Here is a 22,336-nt window from a genome sequence, read left to right on the forward strand (position 1 = left end):
AAAACAGGAAGAAGAGGCTAAAGGAAGACTTTTTCTAAAGGCTGGATCCCTATGCCTTGAAATTTCTTTGCCCTCACTTATGGGTATGCAGTGCCTGAACAATTTGCCTATGCTGTAAGATAGAATTGAAATCTCTCCATTGTGACACAAGACTCAATCATCACGAAGCACTTATATATATGTTTATACATATATATATCATCTATGGGTTATTCATACACATGAGCACCTTTTATTATTAAACATAATATATTTGTCAGCAGCTAGCTTGTGAATTTACTCTACCTTTTTACTCATTTTGGACAATAAAACTGTGTTGATCTGTTCCCAGCTGGTTTCATTCCCTGGTTCTACTGCATTAAACACAATGTGGCTGTTAGCTGGGCTGCAAATACTCAAGGGAAATTGTTAAAATAATGAAAAAAAATTGCCTATGCTGAAGTCCTTGCAATCAGGACAACATTGGATTTTGGAAAATTCTCTAAAAAATTCAGGTTTTTGATGTTAATTGACTGGCAGCTTCTCCTTGGGGGATTTGGCATTCCAGTTACAGCAAAATATGTTTTAGCAGCTAGGACACAGTGAGATGATACATGGTGCAGTAAAGCTTCACACTAAGCCCTAGAGAATTCACTGCAGGTTTTATCTCCACAGTGTGACCATGGTTTCAGTGTTCATAATATCTACATTCACAAGTGGATGAGGCTTATTTACATTTTCCTGTTCTGACTGATTGGTGTCTCCCTCCTTTTTCTCCCCAGTGGATGCAATTGCATGTTCCTATAACCCATGCAAAAGTTATCCCATAAACTGAAAAACACAGGCATGACAGCCCTGAACTGCTGTAGGAGGATGCTCTGGGCTGCCTGCTCACTCTCTGCCTCTCTGCAGCAGCCTCAGGGATGCTGTGGTTCCTCAGGGATGTGTCTCAATGCCACTCTGCCTTGGCAAGCAACGAGCAGCTTGGCACTGCAGCCACGAACCAGATGTCACTCCCTGTAATGCTCTCCTTGTTCAGCCAAACCGGCAGCCACAGGCCGGTGTGGAAAAGGTCTGTTCCTTGTCCAGCTGTGCGGGGTGCAGATGCATGCACCGGAGGGTGGTGTTGACACAGTGTGGAAACGCCTGCTAAGGGGTGACATCATATTTTCATTGTGCTCCATGTCTGGATGGGTGAAAGGAATGGGCTGGTGCTCTAACCCCAGAATAAATTGCAGCAGGCGGAGCTGGAAAGTCTTAATCCGTCACAGCAAGCTCTTATCTTCAGATAGATGCATGCAGGCTCAAGCTACAAAGAAGATAAGGTCCATTTCTGACTGGACAGGAATATGTGAGGCTGTTTGGCAGACACAGAAGAAATTCTTTTTTGATCCTTTAAGAGCTGGTGTTGAAACAGAAGACAGCAGTTCAGAACCAAGGCACATCTTTCACACTCTTAAACTGTTTAGATCTCTGTGCTTTCTCTCTTTCTGGTTTACACCAGCCTGATGGTTAAACTCACCTGAAGTATTTCCATCTGCATTTGCTTTTTGTGTTTCCCTGCTTTTATTTTTCTTTCCGTGATGGCTGAGATTTCTAACCTCCACATCTGCTTAAAACCGCCCCCACCCCATCCCCTCCCGGCCTCCCAAACATGGCAAATGCTGTCCTTGTGCAAGGAACTGGAGCCAAGCACAGGAGCTATAAAATACAGGTGAAGATTAAAACTATACAAAGAAGTATCTCAGTAGGATTTTGACGGTATGGCTGGCTCCCCTTAAAATGACTGGGAGATGAGAAAAGACTGGCCCTGGCTGGGAGAGAGGAGAGGTCTGAGGAAGCTATGATATCATGCCACTTAAAATATGGAGTTCACATCTGGTCAACCCATTATAGAAAATATATGGTAGCACTTAAAAAGGTACAGGAAGGGTCAGAGAGCAAACCGCATCACTAAACAATATGAAGAATAGGAGACAACACAAAAGAGTAAAAGTCGGGGCAGAGAAAAGAAAGAAAGAAATAAATCTATACTGACTGTGAGGAAAAGAAGTTAATGGTGAATTTAATTAGAGCAAATACAAATGATGAAGCATGGCAGGTGGTGGAGTAAAGGGTTATGAAATGACATGAAAGTATAGCCTAGAAGGAAGGGCAGTCATCCCAGTGTGTGAAAAGAGGACCCCCTGGTTTGGGGATCAGTGACATGCTCAGAGGTGGGGTTGGGTTTTCCATCATGCAACCTTCACTCAGCTGCAGCCACTCCATGGTGGTTCTGGACATGGCTGTTAGGTAGGAACAGGGACCTTGGTCCCACTTCATGGCCCCAACCTCAGGCTCTGCTGTCCAAGAGGTAATCTGGGGACAAACCCAAAGAAAGGCAAGGGGGTATCAGGAAAGGGAAAGCTGGATGAACGAAAGTGTGGGATGGATGGAAGGAGAACAGCCTGCGGAAGAAATGGCTATGCAGGTCAGCAGTGTGAGAGGAGGGAAAATAGGAAAGGAGACAGGAAAATAGCTGGCCAAATGGAAAAAAGGGTGATGCTGCTGGTGCGGAAAAGCAGCATCAGAGCAAGATCAAGATAGTGGGAATTATGCTGGAAGAAGCAGTAGGAAGAGATTATAGGGAAGAACAGAGGGAGGAGCAGGTAGGGGGTGTAAGGGAAGGAAGCCTAAAAGAGCTAAAGGGAGAGAGGGATTGTCCCGAGGGCAAACAAATTAACAGACAAAAGCCAAAACCACAGCACCATACTAACTATGAGGAAGAAAATTAATTCTATCCCAGCCCAAACCAGGACAGGGATGTAACAAGAGAAGTGATGAAGGAGCAGCAGTGGGTGAGGAAAGTGGCAGAAGATGTGTTTGGTCTGGGAGGAGAAGAGAGAAGACAGACTAGAGAGTGTCTCTGGAACGCAGAAAGAGCTTTTATCTATAGGAGAGATTTTAGCAGACTATGTTTGTTTGGGGTTTTGGTTGGTTTTTTTTTTAGATAAAGAAGAAAAAGAGAGAGATTAGATCTGTTCAGGGAAATGTCAACTAACGATCATCTTTCCTGGTATACACTCTTCTTCATTTCCAGCTTGACTTAAAATTGATTTTCATTTGCTTTCCTAACGCACGATGGGAAAGGCATCATTTTTTTGTCTCTCTGGAGTATGTCTATCCCCAGATGCTAGCAGAGGTGCGCGGTATATTTTCTGCACTCACATATGCAGTATACAACCCTGAGGTGCACTGTAGTGGCATAAAGATACCGCCGAGGCAAATGACTTAACATGTTACAGATATGAGAGACAAAACGGGTGTTTTACTTCATCCTAATGGAGAACTGGAGTCCAGAGATGATGGATAACCTGACCAAGGTCACTCCAGAGGTCTGCAGCAGAGCTGGGATGTGAGCTGAGCTGCAGGTTCTCATGCTGGTTTAACCCTCAGCTGACCTGACCCATCTTCTGGAACTTGGCTAGAAACCATGCAGGCTGCTACTTTGAAGGAACTCAGCTAAAGAAATGTGAAATTTTTAATTGAGAAAGCAGCTGGTTTTTTTTTTTCCTCTCCTCTTTGCTGCATTTTAAGGTGTGCTGGATGTAACCACCTTGGTTGGGCTTTTCAATCTAGTTGCCTGTGGACGATTCATGGAAAGGAAAACACCACCAAGAAGGTTTGAGCATCTCAGGGAGGTGAACAGTTGTGATGGGCACTACTGTGCTTAAAGCAAAGGCTCAAAGCAGCTTCCTCGTAAATCCTGCTTTAAAACATGGTGTATCAATTTCGTACTAGTGCTTGCCCTTCTGCTGACTACCTAGAAAATAAAATACAGAAGGGCGACAGAATACAAAAGCACTAAGCTACAGATTTATGAAACTGTTGCATTTTAAACTTCAACAGAGAGTTATGTTTTCTTTTATTGTCTTAGAAAACATGTTTTTCCCTAATTGGTCAAAGTGGGATTAGTAGCTGTGAAAGCCATGCACTTTACAAAGTCTTCTGGGAGCTTACAAAATGCAGATATTTTCACACTTATTGGTGGAACCCCAGCTCATGCAGCTTTTCATGGTACAAACTAACAAGGAGCTGGAGAAATATGAACACAAAGACCTTCCACAGTCTTTTGTAGTTTTTAAACAGTGGAGCCTGTCCCTCCCTCTGCCTTCTGTGCCACTGTAAAGGACCCTGGACAGCCCCTGTGAGCCCTTGCCATGGTCCTCTCCTGCCATCTATGCTGCTTGGAGTGGAGAAGATGTCAGTCATAGGATCAGAGGGCAATTCAGGTGGAAAGACGGATTAGGCTCCTGCAGTACCCCACTTTTTACTTGCCTCCATAAAACCCATTAACTGTTACCCACTAAGCGTGATCATCCAACCAGTTTCTCACTCATCCCAGCCATAATGTTCTAATTTGGAAGCAAGAATACTGCAGGAGACCGTGTTGAAAGCCTTCCTGAAGGCAAGGCAAATAACAACCACTTCTCTCCCTTCGCTCACAAATCCAACTTCTTTATGATAGAAGGCAGTCAGGTGGGTCAGGTGTGACTGATCCTTGGTGAACCCATACAGACTGTCCCCAATCACCTTCACTTCCTTCTCTGCTGCTGTGAAGGGGTGTCATGAAATGCAGGTGTCTCCTCCTGAGCTGAAGTGTCACCAGGGGCTGTATCAACCCCACAGGGCATAATGGATCTCTCTGTGCCCTGAAAGTCTCCTGGGCCCACCTGCCTCTTCCTTCCCATGTGGTGGGTCTCTCTTGGAGTTGGGCAGACTGTTGCAGGGCATGGGTTCATGGAGACATGGTTGCTCAAGGTGCACCAGCTCGTGCAGTTTTACAAAGCAGCCTGCGCTCAGCAGAGAGCACAGAAGCTGACCAGCACCTTTTAAAACTGTGTGATTTAAACCCTGTAACAATACATACTTGAATGCACAGCTTCCTTTTTCTTAAGCTAATTGTGACCTGCATTTCATCATGAGCTTCTTTTGGTCAGGAGGAGGTGACTCTGATGAGTTGCTCTTGTAATCTACTGACTGCTCATGTCAACTTGAAGATCAGGCGCTTAGAAACCTGGCTGCTCGAGATGATCCCTGCTCACCTCCTGTCAATGAAGACATGAGTAGGACTTTTTTAATTCCCAGAGCACATTCCACTGTGGCATGTTTCAAACAGTAATGGATGGAGGCTCCTGCTTGTTCCACAGCAATAGGCATCATTATTCCCATTCTGGAGCCCAAAGCAGAGACATGTGGAATAAATTGATCTAGATCAAGGAAAGAGTGGGAGGCAGGGTTAGGAAGAGAACTGGCAGCATCTGGCTCCTTGTCATACACAACTTGTGGGCGTCCTTCCACAGGGATATTTCACCTGCACATGTCTTATTTCACTCAGACTACTGAGGGAGTCTGACATAAGTCAAAAATTCCCTGGTGTATGCTCACAAATTTTGGAGCAATTTATATCCATAGCAATAAAAACTGTATGCTGTTTATTTAGCAGGGCTCTTTTAATGTGCTGTTTGTTGTTTGTTTGTTTTTTTTTTTTTTTTTTATAGTCTGTGTCTTCTTCATATTGTAATCATATTAAAAGAGCATTCTTTTCCTGGAATAAAGAGGTAATGATTCACAAGAGGCATAATTATTCCATGCGGTGCAGGCAGGATGCTGCAGAAAAAGCTGTCTTCTTTATGCGTAAGAGGCTTTTATTGCAAGTGTTCTACACAGTAATTAAATTCCTTTGAATGAGGAAGCTTGATTGGATTTTCTTTGGTTTATTGGGAGGAGTCTGAAAAGCAAGGTATTTAGCTCAATTGCCATACAATTTTGGCATCTGTCGGAGGTTAGGGAGAAAGGTTCGGTGTCTGATTCCCATTTCTCTTATGCTAGTGTTGCAGTAGCTGAACTCCACTGAATTCAATTGAATTACTCCCTATCTGTATTTGTGTGAGAATCAGGCTCTAAAATCCTTAGCAGAAAGCAGCAGGATACCTGAATGCATGCTATAAGAATCCAAATTATCTAAGGAAAAAACCCCATGCTAAAGGAAAGTTACTTGCAGTTGCAAAGGCAAGTGCCCAAAGCAAAGAAACTTCACATTTACAGCCGTCCTTCCGATCTGATGTTTGCCTTATGGCAAGCCCAGCCTTGGCCCAGAATGGGAAAAAGTTTCAAGACAACAGCAAGAAAATGGAAAGTCAGGCAATTGTATAATAAAAATCTGTGCTGTGGCTTGACACACGAGCCAGGATGCTGGCATGGCACAAATCTTGAGTATTTGAGTTGTCAAACTAAATCATGTTTGTTTAACATCAACTTCTGTATACAGCTGCCAAGGGATTTTTTTTCAAAGGAAAAGAGTAAAACGTAAATTAAAAGGAAGACTATTATGCACAGTCTCAACATCTATTAGCAATAGGGTTTGGATCTTGTAACATAAATTACAGCATAAATTCTTCCTGTTACTCAGTAAGGCTGCCCAATACGTCAGGAGGATAACAGTGATCAGGCAGGAAAGATGTGTAACACCACAGGGGTAATTTCACCCTGCTCAGGTGCCTCTGGAAGGAGATTAAGCATGATGAGGAAAGTGGCATTTTCAAGAGCTCAAAAAATGTCATGGGGCAATGGGAAGCACTTTCCTGATCTATGGGCTCCCTACCTACCAGATGTTAGCACCTTGTTTCGTGCAGTGACAGTGGGAATCTCTGAAGTGCAGGTTGCCAGTATTTGCAGGGTTTATGTGAAGGTTTGGATCTCCGGGAGGTTTCCAGGGGCTCTGCTTGTATCCCTGTGGTGATGGTGATCATGGTGGTGGTGCAGAGGGTCCTGGGGCTGGGTGAGGGGATGGCTGGTTTTCTGGGGAGAACAGCAGTGGGAATGAGTAGGATGAAGATCTTTCTTTGACTGTGTTTTGTGAAGACAAAAAAAGCAAGTAGGAAGGAGCCTGGATATCAAGGCCTGTTTGGATAAGACTGACACTGAACAGAAGAGTATGATGACACAGACATGGGGGTCTCTGCCCAGACAGCAAAGCAAGATGGATCTGGACCTAGGTCTGAGGGGAATTGGCAAAAAAGTCTGTGTACTGCAAAACCTGGGGTTAGACCTGCCTCATGCCCATGCGTTAGATTGCCAAGCAATGGGGAATATAGGTCTCTAAAATGGTGCAAAACTGGGAGTCAGAACAGCAAAGTATTTAGCTCCTACACAGTCTGCAAAGTGCAACGCAGAGGAAAGGAACTGGAGCAATGATTTGCAGTTGACTATGATGCCATCACACATGTCTGAACAGGAGCTGAGTCTGAGTGACTCACTCACACATCTCTGCCCATGATAAACCTTGGGCGTGCTCATCAGCCATCAAGCCTCTTCTCCTTGTGGGATATCAGGTCTGATGGATGTCTGAAGCTGAAGATATTTTCTGATTAATTTTGGCAATTGCAGCCAGAAAGCTTTGGTTTATTACCTTCACTCCCTCCTACCGACTGCTAGGCATTACGAACCCAACAAACTACCTGTCCTGTTGTCCTTCTCTGCCTTCTTTCTTTCAACTTCCATGTGTTTAAATGAAAGACAGAGCAAAAAATAGCTGCAAAGTCCTCCAGACTTGGTCGTATTTGGGGAGCACCATGAGGCAAATGGGACCTGCCAATCAGTGTCCTCGTACTTTACAGAGAATATTGCCATGAGCTGACAGATGAGTCACATCAAGCCATAGTACCCCTGTCACGATCCTGCTGATTTCTGAGTGGCTGTGCTTCCCTTTGTTGTTCATTAATTTTCATTGAGGATCCCTCCCAGAGCTAGCTGTCTATACTGAAAGTTGAAAATGGAGTTAAGCTTTTTGCCAAAAAAAAAAAAAAAAGAGGAAATTTTGGCAAATATATAAATAACCTTTTTTTTTCTTTTTCAGGGACTTAATTAAAATTAGTTCTGTTTTACTGATGTTTCTTTTGTGTCTTGGCTTCCTGAGCAGAAACATTCACACCTGAGGACTATGTGGCTGATCCTGCGAACATGAAGCGGTATAGTGTGGATCCTGCCGATTCTGCCTTCAGTTGCATGGGCTCCATGTATTCTATGCGGCAGAGTCCTGCAGATGGACGTCCTGCTGGAGGCTCCTCTTCCTCCTGTAGCCATCGGCCTGCCCAGATGTCTTCAGGGGGTTCCTCATCTACTGGCCTGCATCATCAAACCTCCAGCCCAACAAGGAATGGGACCTATCTTGAAGGAAACAGAAGTGGTAATATCATATCTTCAATTTAACAATGTGTGTTGCTATATTGATGCCATACTGCAGTTTTAACTCACTCCCAGATTCCACAAGAAAATTAGTGGGGTTAGTTTGGGTTGAATTAGTGGGGTGGGTTTGGCTTGACATCCATCCAGAACACTGACATTTCCATTTAGAAGGAGAAATAACAACCTATGTAAACACAAAATCAATCTGTTCATCACTGAGTAAAAAGGGGAATGTTTTCTAATGCTGTTATTGTGTAAACATATATTATGTATAATTGTGTGGCAATCACAACTGTTATTATCAACTTGCAGATATAAATATTAATGTATAAGGCATTCCTCCCAAAGATTGATACTGCCTACAGACAGGTACCTGTTATTTGTGTGACACCAACTGTGTACAAGATACAATGCCAAGCAAACCCAAATGTTAGTGCCCACCTGAAAGCATTTTAGCAAAAGGGTTTTTTTTGCTTGAAAAAGACTGCCCAGAAAAACATGTATTTTTAGAAATCATCCAGCTCACTGCTCAAGGCTCTTTTATCCCCCAGGAAGCAAAGTCACAAGAAGTTTATCTGCAAATTCAAGGGATGCCATGGGAACCACTGCATTCAACAACCCTTCTGCTTCCCTCCTTTTGTATATTTGTCCATAAATCTGCTGGGATTTATGTTTGCTGGGTCAATCACTGTGACCGTTAGCTATATTCCTTATTAGCCATGATATTTTTTTTTCTTCTCTAGGAATGTCCTGGGTCGTCAGACACGTTAGCTAATTCCCTGGACTTCTGTTAGCTTTGTCTTTGTTTGCATTTTCCAAGTTCTCCATTAACAGGTCTTTATCAGTAGTGATTCCAGCAGTGTCTTCACCCCTTACTAATTATTCAAACTTCATTCATGCATTTTTCATCTTCAAGACAGATCTAACAAAGGAGTTGAATATCTCAGCCGTTTTTGAGTCATTAATTTCTGTGCCTTCCTCATGTATTAATAGAACCTACTGTCACTCTGGTTTTATTTTTTTTTTTAATCTTGATATATTTGCAGAAGTCTTGCTGGTTCCCCCGGCCCCTTTGCCTGCCATCACCTCATTACATTGTCCTTCTGCCCTTGCATTTCCCCTGGAAACTGTAAGTGATCCTGCATATTCTTGCTTGGTAGCCACTCCAGAACCACTTTCCAGTTGCTACAGATCTTTGCTTAATTCCTTCACATCGTTCACCCCCCCCAGTGTCTCTATTATTTCTTGTTCCCAAACATTCACTATTTAATATTTTAGAACATTATTCATCAAAATTATGTATTGCCAGTATTTATCCTTGCATTTCTTTGTTTATCTGTGTTTGCCTTCTTAAATGTTCAACACCTACCCAAACCCATTACTCACTTTGCTATTATTTTTGCACACTTGTTTCCCTGGTTTATTCCTGTGTTACGCTATTATACAGAACACTGATAGGTGTTGGGTTCTCATGATTTTTTTTTCCTTTACTTATAGTCAACTTTATTCAAAGCAAAGTGGATAGTATAGAGTAGATAGCACAGAACTGCACTACTGCAAACAACTTGGAAAAGGTTGTCACTAAGAAATGGTGGCCTAAAGTACAAAGAAGAGGAAATGAAAAGCCACTTTCTTTCAGATCTTGTTCAGTGCCTCTCAGGCTGGCGTAATCGGGTACTGGGAGTACAAAGAGGCTTGCTGTGCACAGGATTCATTTTCCCTTCTCCCACTGCTTCCTCAGAGCCTCCTGTCAGGACTGAGACCCTTTCGTCAAGTGTTTTAGTTGGCAGCTACAAGGAGCCAAGATTTTGCAGTGTTGTTACTTGCTCACTTTGAAAATCTGTCTTATTCTGCTTGGGATCAGTCGTTACCTCTTTGTAGTACATATGAAGGGTCGGAGCAGTTCAGAGCAAAGGTGTGTCTAGCCATGCATCCTGTCTCCAGCATGAGACAGCAGCACACCCCAGGAAAGGGATAAGTGCAGAGATGGTGGTACTTCCCCACTACCCAATCCGCCTTCAGAAATCTGTGGTTCAAGGACTTCCTGAAACAGAGGTGGTGGATTCACATTTAGCAACCCTTCATAGATTTTTCTTCCCTGAGTCACTCAGTGGTTTATTGAATACATTTTACCTCTTCAGCATCCACAAAATGCCCATGCTTAAGGATGTGTCATATGGAGAAAAGGCTTGGTATCAAGGGTTTGAAAGTTTAAAATCAGAACTCCTTGAGCTTGCTCGGCTGCATTACATTCCCTTCTTGCTTCTGACTTAGAATGTCATTGTTTCCCAGCCTCAGCCAATGTCTTGTGAAAGCTCAGTACGGTCCTGAGCAAGAACCTAAGTTTCAGGAAACAACTCCATCTCTCTTATTATGACTTCCAACAAAATCTGCAGTATTCACAAAATAAAGCCTAAAAGATGGCATGTCCTTTTTCCAGAATTGAACCAGCAGGGAAGTCATAGAGTGTCCATGCAATAGACTTCGCAGGTTCCTACATTTCTCTAGTTTAAAACATATTAAAGCACTTTGAGGAGGAAAGGAGAAGAGATCGCTTTTGTCTTTGAACGAGATATCCATGACACGTGGGTGTCTCTGAAGCAGTTACAAGTGAATTTAAGCTGTCACATACATTCTGGGGTAACAGGACTCATCACAAAACTGCTTAATATTTTTTATGTGGCAAGCATTTGACACTTGTATAGACTAGCTCCTCTGGGACCTCTGGGTTATTTAGCCATCTCAACAGTAAAGACTCCCTAAAATTGACCGTTATGCAGTGAACATCATGAAAATGGTTATGAATTCTTTGATATTGCTTTTTTATGTTTATTATGAATTTATTAGTCCCAGTATCATCCATTGTTGATTAGGGTCTGCCATAGAGGTACATGCAAATGCATTTTGGTTCACTGTCAAGGTCTCTAACAGGGGCAATAGCAATCCCCTGTGCCCCACCAATGTAGAGCAGCACAGAAAGCTAGCACACTGTTATGCCACCACCACCACCCATCACATTCCCTCTGACCCACTCAGCTGCTTTCTGGAGACTCCAGCAGAGATTCTCCTGCAGTCCATGGCAGGATTTGGGTCCTCTGAGGCAGAGAAGAGCTATTTGCTCTTGGACACAGCCAGGCAGTTTTCAGGGCCTGTGACAGGCAACACAGTAACATCCATGACGTTGAGGTGCCCACAGATTCATTACGATGTCACTTCTAGCATTAAAGAAACCGTGCTGTTTCCAATCACAGCCTGGTTTCATCTCCAACTCCATTTGCAATAGCATCACCTCTGTGACACTGGAATTCCCACAGCAGAGTCCTACAAAGCATTGCCTGCTCCTCCTTAAAATTAGACACCCTATTTCTTCACAGCTACCAATTCTTTCACCCACCATGTTGCTTCCGCTTTTACTGGCAATCCAGACTTTTAAAACTACGTATCTTTCTGGCCTGAGTGCCGCCACACTGAAGTCTGATTGCTGGCTTTGCAAAAATCTCTCTTGCAAAGGTCTTTGGAATCTGTGCTCTCACTACGATGTTTCTGTTTTTCCTCTTTCTATGGATAATTTATATGCTGCTGAATCATAAGTAAGCAAGGATGAGTAAGCGGTGCATGCCGGTATCCGTTCTTAGCCTTCTCAGTTTGCATACTTACAAGGCAGGGATGGGCAGGACTCATTAAAAAGAAGAAGAATTTCTCTCTGAAACCTCAAACCAATCCTCTTTATGTATGGATAGTTTTGGAAAACAGCTTGCCTTATTTATCATGGTGGGCAAATATAATGGAAAAAACCATAACCATAAAACATATCGCAGTGCATAGCAGAACATGTCTTTCAAGCGGAATGGATGAGATTAAACCTCAAAGCTCTCATTAATGCAATCAGAAGCTTGATGCCTAATTCTCCATGATTATGCTAAAAAATTCTGAAGAAAAAAAAAAAAAATCTCATTTCAGAAAGCCAGTTGGGGCTGCTAACAGATAAACATGCACTTTCCTGTCATCATTTGCCAAATTGAAGCTCTTAAATCAGGGAAGGAACAGTCAAGGACATCATAAACCTTTCCAAGCCTGCTTACATAACAAACAAAGCCTTTATTCCAAGTAAGAAGAATTGCATGTTCAACCATAATATAATAACCTTAACCTTGCCCTGTAGCTTGTTATTTTAATGTAGATTTTATTATCCAATATTATCAGTTAATTATTATCACCTGAGGGCCTTTGTTAAAGAGGCAATCCTGCTTGCTAATACATTTATTTCCTCAAAACATTTGTGGGTGCAGGGTTTGTAGTTCCTCTTCTTCCAGAATAATGCTGAAAGCACCCTGCGGGTGCCGGATCCAGCACCTCCCCAGGGCGCTGGCAGAGGAGCTGCTGACGGCACTGCAGGGCTCGGTGCTGGGTGCCACGTCTTTGGCAAACACAGCATGCTCGTTAATTTTTTAGGACATTTACAGCTTGAAAGTTTCGATGCTTTCAGTCAGTTGCCTGGGTTTTCTTTTTTTGTTTCTTCTTTTTTTTTCCTCTTTTTTTTTTTTTTTTTTCCCTCTGCAAAAGAGAGGCAAAACAAGAAAAGCCAAAATAAATATTTAATGCCAGCCCATGGCCACATCTCATGTAGCAGGATGATGCTCTTGCACCATGTGTACAGTGCCAGGAGCACGAGCAGTCGCTTTGTTGGTGGGACAAGACCTCTGCTTGGCGGTGCATGGCATCTCCTACGAGTGCTTGCCAGTGCAAATTGATGTGCTAAGCCCAATCTTTTTCTCAGACCTCAACATTCCCTGCATCCATGAATATCCAGTAACTGTGCTCTTCTTCACACCTGCTTTTCTGAAGCCTCTCCTCTTCTCCTGCTCGGTGTGCCATAGACTTTTAGAAAAGTGTCTTCTGCTGTGAAGTCTTCCTCCTGTCCTTGTTTACAGTGGGACGTGATTTGTTTTCAAACCAATTCCCATTTCTCTACGCCTTTGAGGGTCTGCTACTTCTGCTTAGTTTCAGAAGATCTGCTGCTCCTTATTACCCGCTCCAGTGCAATCAGAGAGCCTTTTAAAATTTCATTCCCACCCCCTTCCCCTGAGGCAAAGAAATCATTTAGGCCTGCAGCAATATTAAAGTTCATTTGTCACTCCCTTTCCACTCTTATCTATCAATGACCATACTCCCTCTGGGCTCTGTTTGTTTGCCAAGAACATGTTTAGGGAGTCTGTTATTTATCTTTCCTTCTTTTGCAGATTTAGCTCCATTTTAGCATTGGATTTCCTTGTCATGCCTCTGTAGCCATTCAGCTGTTGACTGACTTCCTCTCCATTCTCCTGCTCAGGAAGGTCACAAGAACAGAGGTGGGGGGCAGAGAAAAGCCTGTGTGGGGTCATAGCTCAGACCAAGCCACATCTTTCCATTGGCTTTGCAGGGCTTTAGCCACAGACCCGGTATCTCCAGTCATTTCTGCATAGGCAATGGTCTTGACTGGGATGCCTGGAGACCTTCCCCTGCAGAGGAACCTCTTCACTCTCCTTCCTCACACGGCTTCAGACAGGAGGGGGAAGTGCTTCCCTCTGATTACCCAAATTTCCATATCCCATTCCATTAATTTGAAAAATTTTTGCCACCTGTCAAAAACAGGAAATTGGATTTGACCTAGATTATGGTCTCTAAAAATAATTATTGGTCTCGAGCACTCCCATCTCTTTGTAATCTGAGTATTCATTATCATCTTGATTAATTCTGATGACAGGATGGCGTAGGATACCCGGGAGACATAAGACTTCCTCATTTATCTACTTCTTAGGTTGAGTGTGAATACCTTCAGATAAGAAAAAATGTATAGTACTTGCCCTGCTGCCATCAAACACTTTCATGCTTAATATAATCTTTCGGCAAAGTGATGCTATTGAAACAAACCCTATGCCTTTGTATAGACATGAAATGATTCATTTTCTTTTGTAAACAGAGAGATTGCACTCAGATGTGTAAACTACAATGTTAAAAAGCCAAGCAAATTAAACACTAAAATACATTTTAAGAGGTACAGAAAAGCTGTTTCCAGACTTCCCAGCTACAAACTGTGTTCCAGATATTTGTCTGCAAACTGGTGGTATCCCCATTTTACTAACAACATTTAAATGTAGCCCTTACACACAACTCAAATAACACATCTGAATTTATTAAGAAACCAGCAGAGTATCCAGGACTTGTCTCTAGGCAGGTAAATAAAGATGAAACAATCTTTGAAGAGTTAGTATCTATACACAATTCTTGTTTTTATATTACTATATTACAGCTTCGGTCGGGATTTGAGAGGGTTATCTTCACCTGCTCAAGCCTGGCAGAGTTCTAGTCATGTGGTTTCTTTAGAAAGGTCATTTATATACTTGTCTTTTAAAAAATTAGATTTATTCTATTGATTGCTAGATTGCAAAGGAGTGAATAGAATTCCCCTGTCATTTCAACCTTTTCTTCTCATCCCCTCTTCCTTTCATTATAGATATTTCCAATACCTGGGAAAGCTTCCAACTGCTCTCGGGGCTTTCTATTCCCCTTTGCCCTTTCTTGGCATTTCTGGAAGCAGCAGGTTGGAGGCAGGAGTCACTGGTCTGGGGGCTGATCTCTCTGCATGCGGTGTGAATCCCAGGCTAAGCCCCCTGGGCTTTCCTTACGTTCATACAGATTTAAGGGGAAAATTGTGATCCTCAGTAGTGGCAAAACATCTGCCCCAACCATGTTATGACAGTAACATAGAAACTCTTTGGGCACATAGCAATTCTTTGGGCACAGCCAAACCTATCTCTCCCCTCCTCTACTTTCAGCTGCTTTGTGAAAGCCTAGTGTTCTCCCTAACCTTGATTCTGAGGTACTGAGGTGCCCAATATCTCCACACATCAGCTGGCATCCAGACCATTGGCAGAGCAGGTAGGGGAGAAATATTCGCCCCTCTGCCTCCAAGACAAGTCTCAGTTCTCCCACTTGTCCCTGAGAAAGTTACTCGATGTTACTGATGATCCAGGGCTTGGCCAAGATTACCCTGTTCGTTTTGCAGTCTTTGTCTTCATCATTTCACGCCAAAGGCTCCAGATGGTGTCTGTACCGTTGTGTATTGCATTTATTCTGTGAGTGGAGCCCAGGGTCGCCTGAGTCCATACGAACACCAATCCTTGCTGTCTAATTAAGAGGACCTGCGGCTATTCCTTGTCCTTTATATCCAGAACAGTGACTTAGCAAATGAGAGTGTAATTATCATGATATTTACATCACATCCCATTATGAAGCCCATCGACCAGATTTGCACATTCATAGCACTGCTGCTTTTTGGAGTTCATCCTTTGTAACTGCAAAATATACCTCATTCCCTTATACCATACGATGAGCATGGTGGCAAGAAAAAAGGGGCCAATATGCACATAGAGCCATTATTTGGCATTTATAGGCAGAGTCAGAGCTAATATAAATCAGCACAGCTCTATTGAAGTCACTGGAATGACAAGCTACATAAGCCACAAACCCAGCCCACTACATTTGCTCACACACATTAGGATTGCGTTTTGGGGATTCTCATACACTTCATTTGTATGTATAAGACCAGTATTTCCCTGGAGAGCTCAGCACTTCTCAGCAGCTCTGATTGCCTTCTTGGCTACCTGGGGCTTCTTCAGGCTCCAGTTTAGGTATCTGTGGTCTCTCTTTACTTGCACTCTTTGGTTTCCTTTTTTGTCTTCTGTAATGTCTGCTTGCTTACCATTTGCAACTCTCTCCTTAAAAATTGGGCCTTAACAGAAAGAAAGAAGCAGGTCTAGACAAGTAAAATTTTATAGTTCTGTGTGCTGCTGCCTACTAATGCAAAGTTTGCTTGGTGTGGATATAAACAAATTTAAACAGCTCTCCTGTAACCTAGCATAATACAGTTCTCGTAATAGTGAAGCAGCATAAGTGGGGTGCAAATTATATTCACGTGGAGGCCCAGATTTATAAATCTGCAGAGACATAAGTGCAATAAAAATATAAATGCACTTTCATTCCAATGTGCCTTTATTCACTTGATTTAAAACCACAGCAAGCCAAAGTGACCTTAAATCATCCAGGGCTTATACCATTAAAAAGTCACATCTGCAATGTTCATCTTCACGTGTTTTAGTAGCTTTCCAAATAGGCATTCACTGGGGACCATCAGCTTCATGAGAGTGTAAGATTAGGTGTATACAGACTAGAAACCTTCCTTTAAGCAATAAGTCCGAATATCTGAATGCACAGAAAAAAAACTGTTTGCTAAATCCTGGTTTTATCCTCTAGCCTTCACGTTCAATGGCAAACTTCTTTGTTTAGTGCTGAAGCACTTTCTCTCCAGGTGGGAGGGTGGTGTCTTCTTGAGCCAAGATCCCTGCTGCTCGCAGATCAGACAGCAGGGCAGCTCCGTTTAAGAGCCTGGCAGCTGGCACATTTTTCCTTCCCCAGCAGGAACCTGAGGATTTCATGTTTTTTAACGCAATTCGCCAGCTGGGATCGTGTCTCCTGATAAGCAGTCAGTCAGAATGGAAACTGCTCCAAGTCCCCTTCTATCCCCACCCCACCATCTCGGGCTGATACTTGCACGCACAGTTCCAATGTCCAATGCTGCAGTGAGGCTGACTTACCCCTGCACACTCATGAACCAAGGAAACTGCTGTACGCCATTGTAATGCACTGCTGTGGGCTTTTTTTGTACCAATAGCCTCAAGTCCTTCACCAGAGCAGCAAGACACAACTCGGCCATCAAGCAAGAATCCCTCGACCTGGACAGTGGATGACGTGGTTTGGTTTGTGAAGGATGCAGACCCTCATGCTTTAGGTCCCCACGTGGAGCTCTTCAGAAAACACGTATGTAGAAGGCTGTTCTTACGACTTCTGGGTAATTTAAGCCAAGTGCATGGCCAGTCCCAAGAGATAGCCATTACGCGTCATACACACCCCCTCAGCTGACTTTGGCTGCTATAGGCAGTGTTTGTGTTTAGACAGGTTGAAGACAGGGCTCTGCAAGGACTTCTGCACTGCTGGAGGGTTTGGGCTGACAAAATGTTATTTACCACTTGAGAAGGTGGTCAAACACTGGAACATGCTTCCTGGGGAGGTGGTTGATGTCCCACGCCTGCCAGCGTCTGGCATTTAGATAATGCCCTTAATAACATGTGTTAGGTTTTGGTCAGCCCTGAAGTGGTCAGGCATTTGGACTAGATGATCACTGTAGGTCCCTTCCAACTATTCTGTTCTGTTCTGTTCCATTCTATGCTATTTATTCTTTAATGGGGGGACCCTAACAATGTCTTTAGGAAAAGCTGACTATGTGTTCCCAACTACATCAGTGTAAATTGTTTCTATGCTAAGCCCAAGAGAAAGCACTGGGGATCTGCTCATTTTTCTTTGTCAGATTGACACAAAAAAGCCTCATCTCAATGACAATTTTTTCCCAGGATACCTATGATTCTTCTCTGAAGAGCATTTTTTATGTGTCTCCAGATAGTTAGCAGGAGAAACCCCAAACAGCTAAGCTTTTAATCTTTTTCCCCTCAGTATTATGTAACTACATAACCAAATTTAACAGACCTACTGACTCACTGGAGAATATGATGATTGTTTTTGCTAGGCAATCTCCAGTGGTGGAAATGTTATTACCCTTAACTGATAAAGGGGAAGACTGTAAACAGACACATGATCTACAGTTTCTTGTTCTGCTGCTGTATCTGGAGTTGGCACCAGTGAGTCTAATAGCGGCTTCAGCTTCCTCCTCCATCTCCCCTTGATCAATTCAGTCTGGCTATGAAAATTAATTTTACCCTAAAAATGACTTTCTTATGTTCAGCTGGAGGTCATAACTTTGGATTGTAAATGCCTCGACCTAGGTCTAAAGAGAAGAGCTCCCCAGCCCTGAGTCCTGAGCAGCACCTCAGGTTACAAAGCAAGCGAGAGGGCTCTATCACCAGGTCCATGAGCACTCCTTGCTCATGTGCCAGCAGGAACAGGTGGGAATGTGGGCTGTGGACAAGAGCTGAGGGAGACACTGGTGGACTTCCAGATACATCCTGGATGCAGGGTTTCCACATGCTGAGAAGAGGAGGTGGCTGAGGAGCAAACGAAAACAAAGATGAACACAGGCTTGGTGTCTGCTCACCCTAGGCAGGTGCTGAAGACATCTTCCATTCTTTAGACAGGCCAGTGGGATGAAAACAACAGAGCAGGCAATGCATAGTGGTGCTAGGACCAGATCTGCAACTACAGGCCAAATGCCAGCCTACTTTCCCTGCTTTCTGCAGAGAAGTCAGATCTGCCTTGTAAGCTGATAATGAAAACATGGCCTATGTTGGCCATGTGGGTAACCAGGCAGATAAAGAAGCCACTTTCAGATTTAAAGGAACTTGCTTTATCATGAGGTTTTGAGGCTATCAGAGAGGTCTGTACATCAAGAGAAAACTTCATTCAAGAGGGAGAGAACTGCCATGATCTGAGGCATATAGGTACATCCCAAAGAAAAGAAACATTTAAAGTTGAGCTTGTTAATATGAACAGTGCAAAAGCACCATTTTTGACTAGTTTCCAGTTGTAGCAAAGGATAGCACAGCATGCTTCTATCTAGCAACAGAGCAGTGACATGTTCCAGGCAGTCATGTACCAACTGCACTTGAGTATACCACTATACTACAGCTACTCTGTGACCAAAGAGATCAAGCTAAATTGCCACTAAAGACTGTCCCTGTCATCGTTTGTTGAACACCAAGCACCCATGGCCTCTACTTATCATTGGTTTCCTTGTAAAATATGCCACAGGTGTAAGAACCTGGGTAAGAATACCACACAACTCAATTCAATTACGCCTTTGAGTTATATATGTCCCTGCAATTTTTCAGCCTTCAAATCTCATCTGGATTAGCATGGAGACCCCAGGGGTGAAAGACAAGTGATTAGTCCATTAACCTTAGCCATATCTTCCTGTACGTTCAATCTTTCTATGCAGCAGGTGCATAATTTACTTAGAAGCACTTACTGTCATTGACAAGGCCCAGCTATCACCTAAAATCGTTGCGCTGGCAATCAGCTCATCTGAGCTATGACATTGGGAGGGAGAGGGTGGTGGGACCACGTGGAAGAAAAGGCTGGGGAAGGTACCCTGCATGCAGGAAGTGTGCTTTCCCATTGCTATATTAAGCAGTTTGGGTGTTGTCCACAGTCTCCAGAGCCAGCCCTCCCAGCACGCAGCCTGCATTCTCCACTGCTGCAACAGGCGTTGCAGGATGGTCTGGCTCTGTCTCTGCTCTTCCCACCAGGAGCAGGAGCTTTTTGTCAAGAGCTCTGTCACAGGCAACTCTCTTTCAAGAGAGTCCACCAAAGATCATGAAAGTGCCCACTACCTCCCCTCTGCTGCTCCCTGCTCCCTCGGCAGGGCTGTGTGCCAAGGAGAGCTGAGCCTGTAGCTGATGGATCTTTTGGCCTCACGCAAAGGAGCTGTCAGCCTGGCAGGACCTTGTAGCAGCACTGTGCAAGAGCCCCATGCAGTGCTCTCTCAGCAAGAAAGACTTGGTAGAAAGACTGGGGAAGAGAAATGGAGGAGGGGAAAGAGTTACACGTGGAGTTAGCAGGTAGAAAACTGAAGCTGGAAGGGATCGAAGCAATGTTATGGTCTGACAGTTTAATTATGGCCAGTGATTGGCAAATCCATGTATGAAGGAGACAAAAACCTTTAACATAGTTAATCCAATTTATTCAAATAGCAACCTGTCTCTGCCAGTGCTGGACATCAGACTTACGAGCATGCGTCTTTCTCTAGAACTCCATCTTTGGGTGCCTGAGCACTGACCACAGAGCTGCCAGTTGCTGCACTCCCTGTCGCTGACGGTAGCGTTGCCAGGGCTGGTGTCTCTTCATGACACTGCACAATACAAAAGAAGGGTGGTATATATCACAGCCAGACTATAGATCCTGAAGTCTTTGATTGCACTCAGAATTAAGTGCTTAAATACCCATGAAGAAGGGGACTTTCATCCTTCTCATATGTATGCTGTGTCCACCCCCTTGCAGGAAGAGAACAACGATCTCCTGCAATATTCTAACTTGCAGTGGGCCAGATCTCAGCTCATGCGAAACAAGCTCATTGCACTGATGGCATTGAATTTTACCAGCTCCAGACCTAGTTCAAGATCTTTTGGGGGAGCTATTGCAGATTTGGGGACCATGCTATAGTATCCTTCTTTTTAAATTATTTTTAAAAGGGCTGACACAGTCATACTGCAGAGAAGTCAAGCCAACGATATGCTCAGGACATGGCTAATATGGGATATTTAATTGGATATGAACGCTCCCTCTGGCATACTCTTTTCATGGAGTTTAATTTTGACCCCTACACAGTAATAACAAAAGAAATATTAAAATGCTGAACTCAACATTTAGAAACAGCTGCCTCCGCACCAAACCCTTGACTGTTTTTACCCTATGGCACCACAGTTACAAGAGGTTTCTTTCTTTCTTAAGCAAATATTAACTGCATGTAATACTCTTTCCCTTAGCTTCCTTAAAATAATGGGAAGGAGAGGGGGAAGGTGAAGACAGTTTCTATTAAGGATAAAGTGGGGGTTGCAAAAAGAAGAGCACTAATTGATAGAGTTAATCAGAAAGTGACCTTAACTGCTCATCAGCTAAATCACCTACTGAATGGAACAATAATGATCAGGGCAAATTAGGATCCATAGTATTGCTTAATTAGTAAGTAATGGATCACAGAGGAAAGATCTGACCATCAAAATTGCAGAATACAATATATACAGCATTAGTGTGTACATGTATGCACACATACATAGCTCTAGAGATCATAGCTCTGATCTCTAGGTATGTTAAGTGTGGTGGAGGCTGTGGGGATGGGTAATATATTTTAGGAGGTCCACTAATATAGCCAGGAAAAAACAGACAAGCTTAGTATCCAAGGAAAGACAGGATAACTGAAAGCTTCTGTGTTTTACATTCCATGGTAAAACATGTGTTTTCTCTGTGCACCTGTGCTACTTTGTGCTCAGTACAGCCAGTAATTTCAAATGGTTTTCAAGCCAGCCAAGGTCTGGGATAAACAGTTGAACTTGGTGGCAATTCCCTCCATTTACATGAGGTTTAAATTGAATGTGAACAAAATTTATTAATAAATCCAATGAAATAAGCAAGTTATTGCTGTCCTCAATTTAAGAAAAGGAAACATACATATATATCTCACTGGATATAAGTATACTGGAGACAGGTGAAACATGCAGCCAGCCAGGAACAAAGCTGGAACTGCGATTCGGAGGTGAGCTTATACTCCTTGACGAATAAAAAGTAGTACTTTCTTAAACCCTCCATTAGAGCTTGATTCTGTCATACCTAGGGTTTCAATTTTTTAAATGAAATTTCAAAATGCATGACATTTCAGCTAGCTCTACTCTAAAACACATGCTGTTTCTGAATCACCTTGTTTCATGTGTCAGGGCACAGCACTGGAAGGGGGTTAACATATTCTGATTCTCTTTCTCTCTTTTGAAACCAGGAGATTGATGGCAATGCTTTGTTACTGCTGAAAAGTGACATGATCATGAAATACCTGGGGCTGAAACTGGGACCTGCGCTGAAACTGTGTTACCACATCGATAAGCTCAAGCAAGCCAAGTTCTAACAATTTCTTGAACAACAACAGAATATGACCTAAATCTAAATGGAAAACTAAAGGTAACATGTTGCCTTACAGAAATGCATTCATTTGCAGATTGCTTTTCCTTCTTTTTTAACAAAGACTTTGTCCTTTTTAACATTTGTGCATCGTCACCTTTTTTTAATCCAATGGAGTCTTTTGGGATGCTTTGTGTTAATAATTTGCCAAAAAGTATATAATTACAATAATTATTTTGTATCATTAATATTATGATTATAGTAAGTCCTATTTTTGTAATCAGAAGTGGAAAATCAAAACCAAACACAGCTACGGCATACACTGAGCACTGCTGGAAGACTAACCAAGGGTCCCTCGCTTGCCAAGGGTCCACCTTGGAGGAGTAACTGCTGACCTGCATCAGATGGGCTCCAGCTCCAACCACTGATGCTCAAGAGCTGGGAAAGTGCAGTGTTTGTTCATTTACTGTCTGATGGG

The 22,336-nt window shown here is 43.1% G+C and overlaps 1 protein-coding gene across 1 annotated transcript in view; it reads left to right on the forward strand.

Annotated features, from left to right (window-relative positions):
* The window catches only part of SCML4 (Scm polycomb group protein like 4), a 43,616-nt gene extending 21,751 nt beyond the window's left edge, over nt 1–21,865 (forward strand). Inside the window, exons 5-7 of the mRNA XM_065679134.1 lie at nt 7,937–8,206; nt 16,916–17,061; nt 21,740–21,865. Coding sequence (XP_065535206.1) covers nt 7,937–8,206; nt 16,916–17,061; nt 21,740–21,865 — 542 coding nt within the window. The remainder of the gene's footprint in view (nt 1–7,936; nt 8,207–16,915; nt 17,062–21,739) is intronic.
* The last annotated feature ends 471 nt before the right edge of the window (nt 21,866–22,336 follow it).

The sequence above is a fragment of the Lathamus discolor genome, chromosome 5 (assembly GCF_037157495.1).
Source record: "Lathamus discolor isolate bLatDis1 chromosome 5, bLatDis1.hap1, whole genome shotgun sequence".
Taxonomy (NCBI): Eukaryota; Metazoa; Chordata; class Aves; order Psittaciformes; family Psittacidae; genus Lathamus; species Lathamus discolor.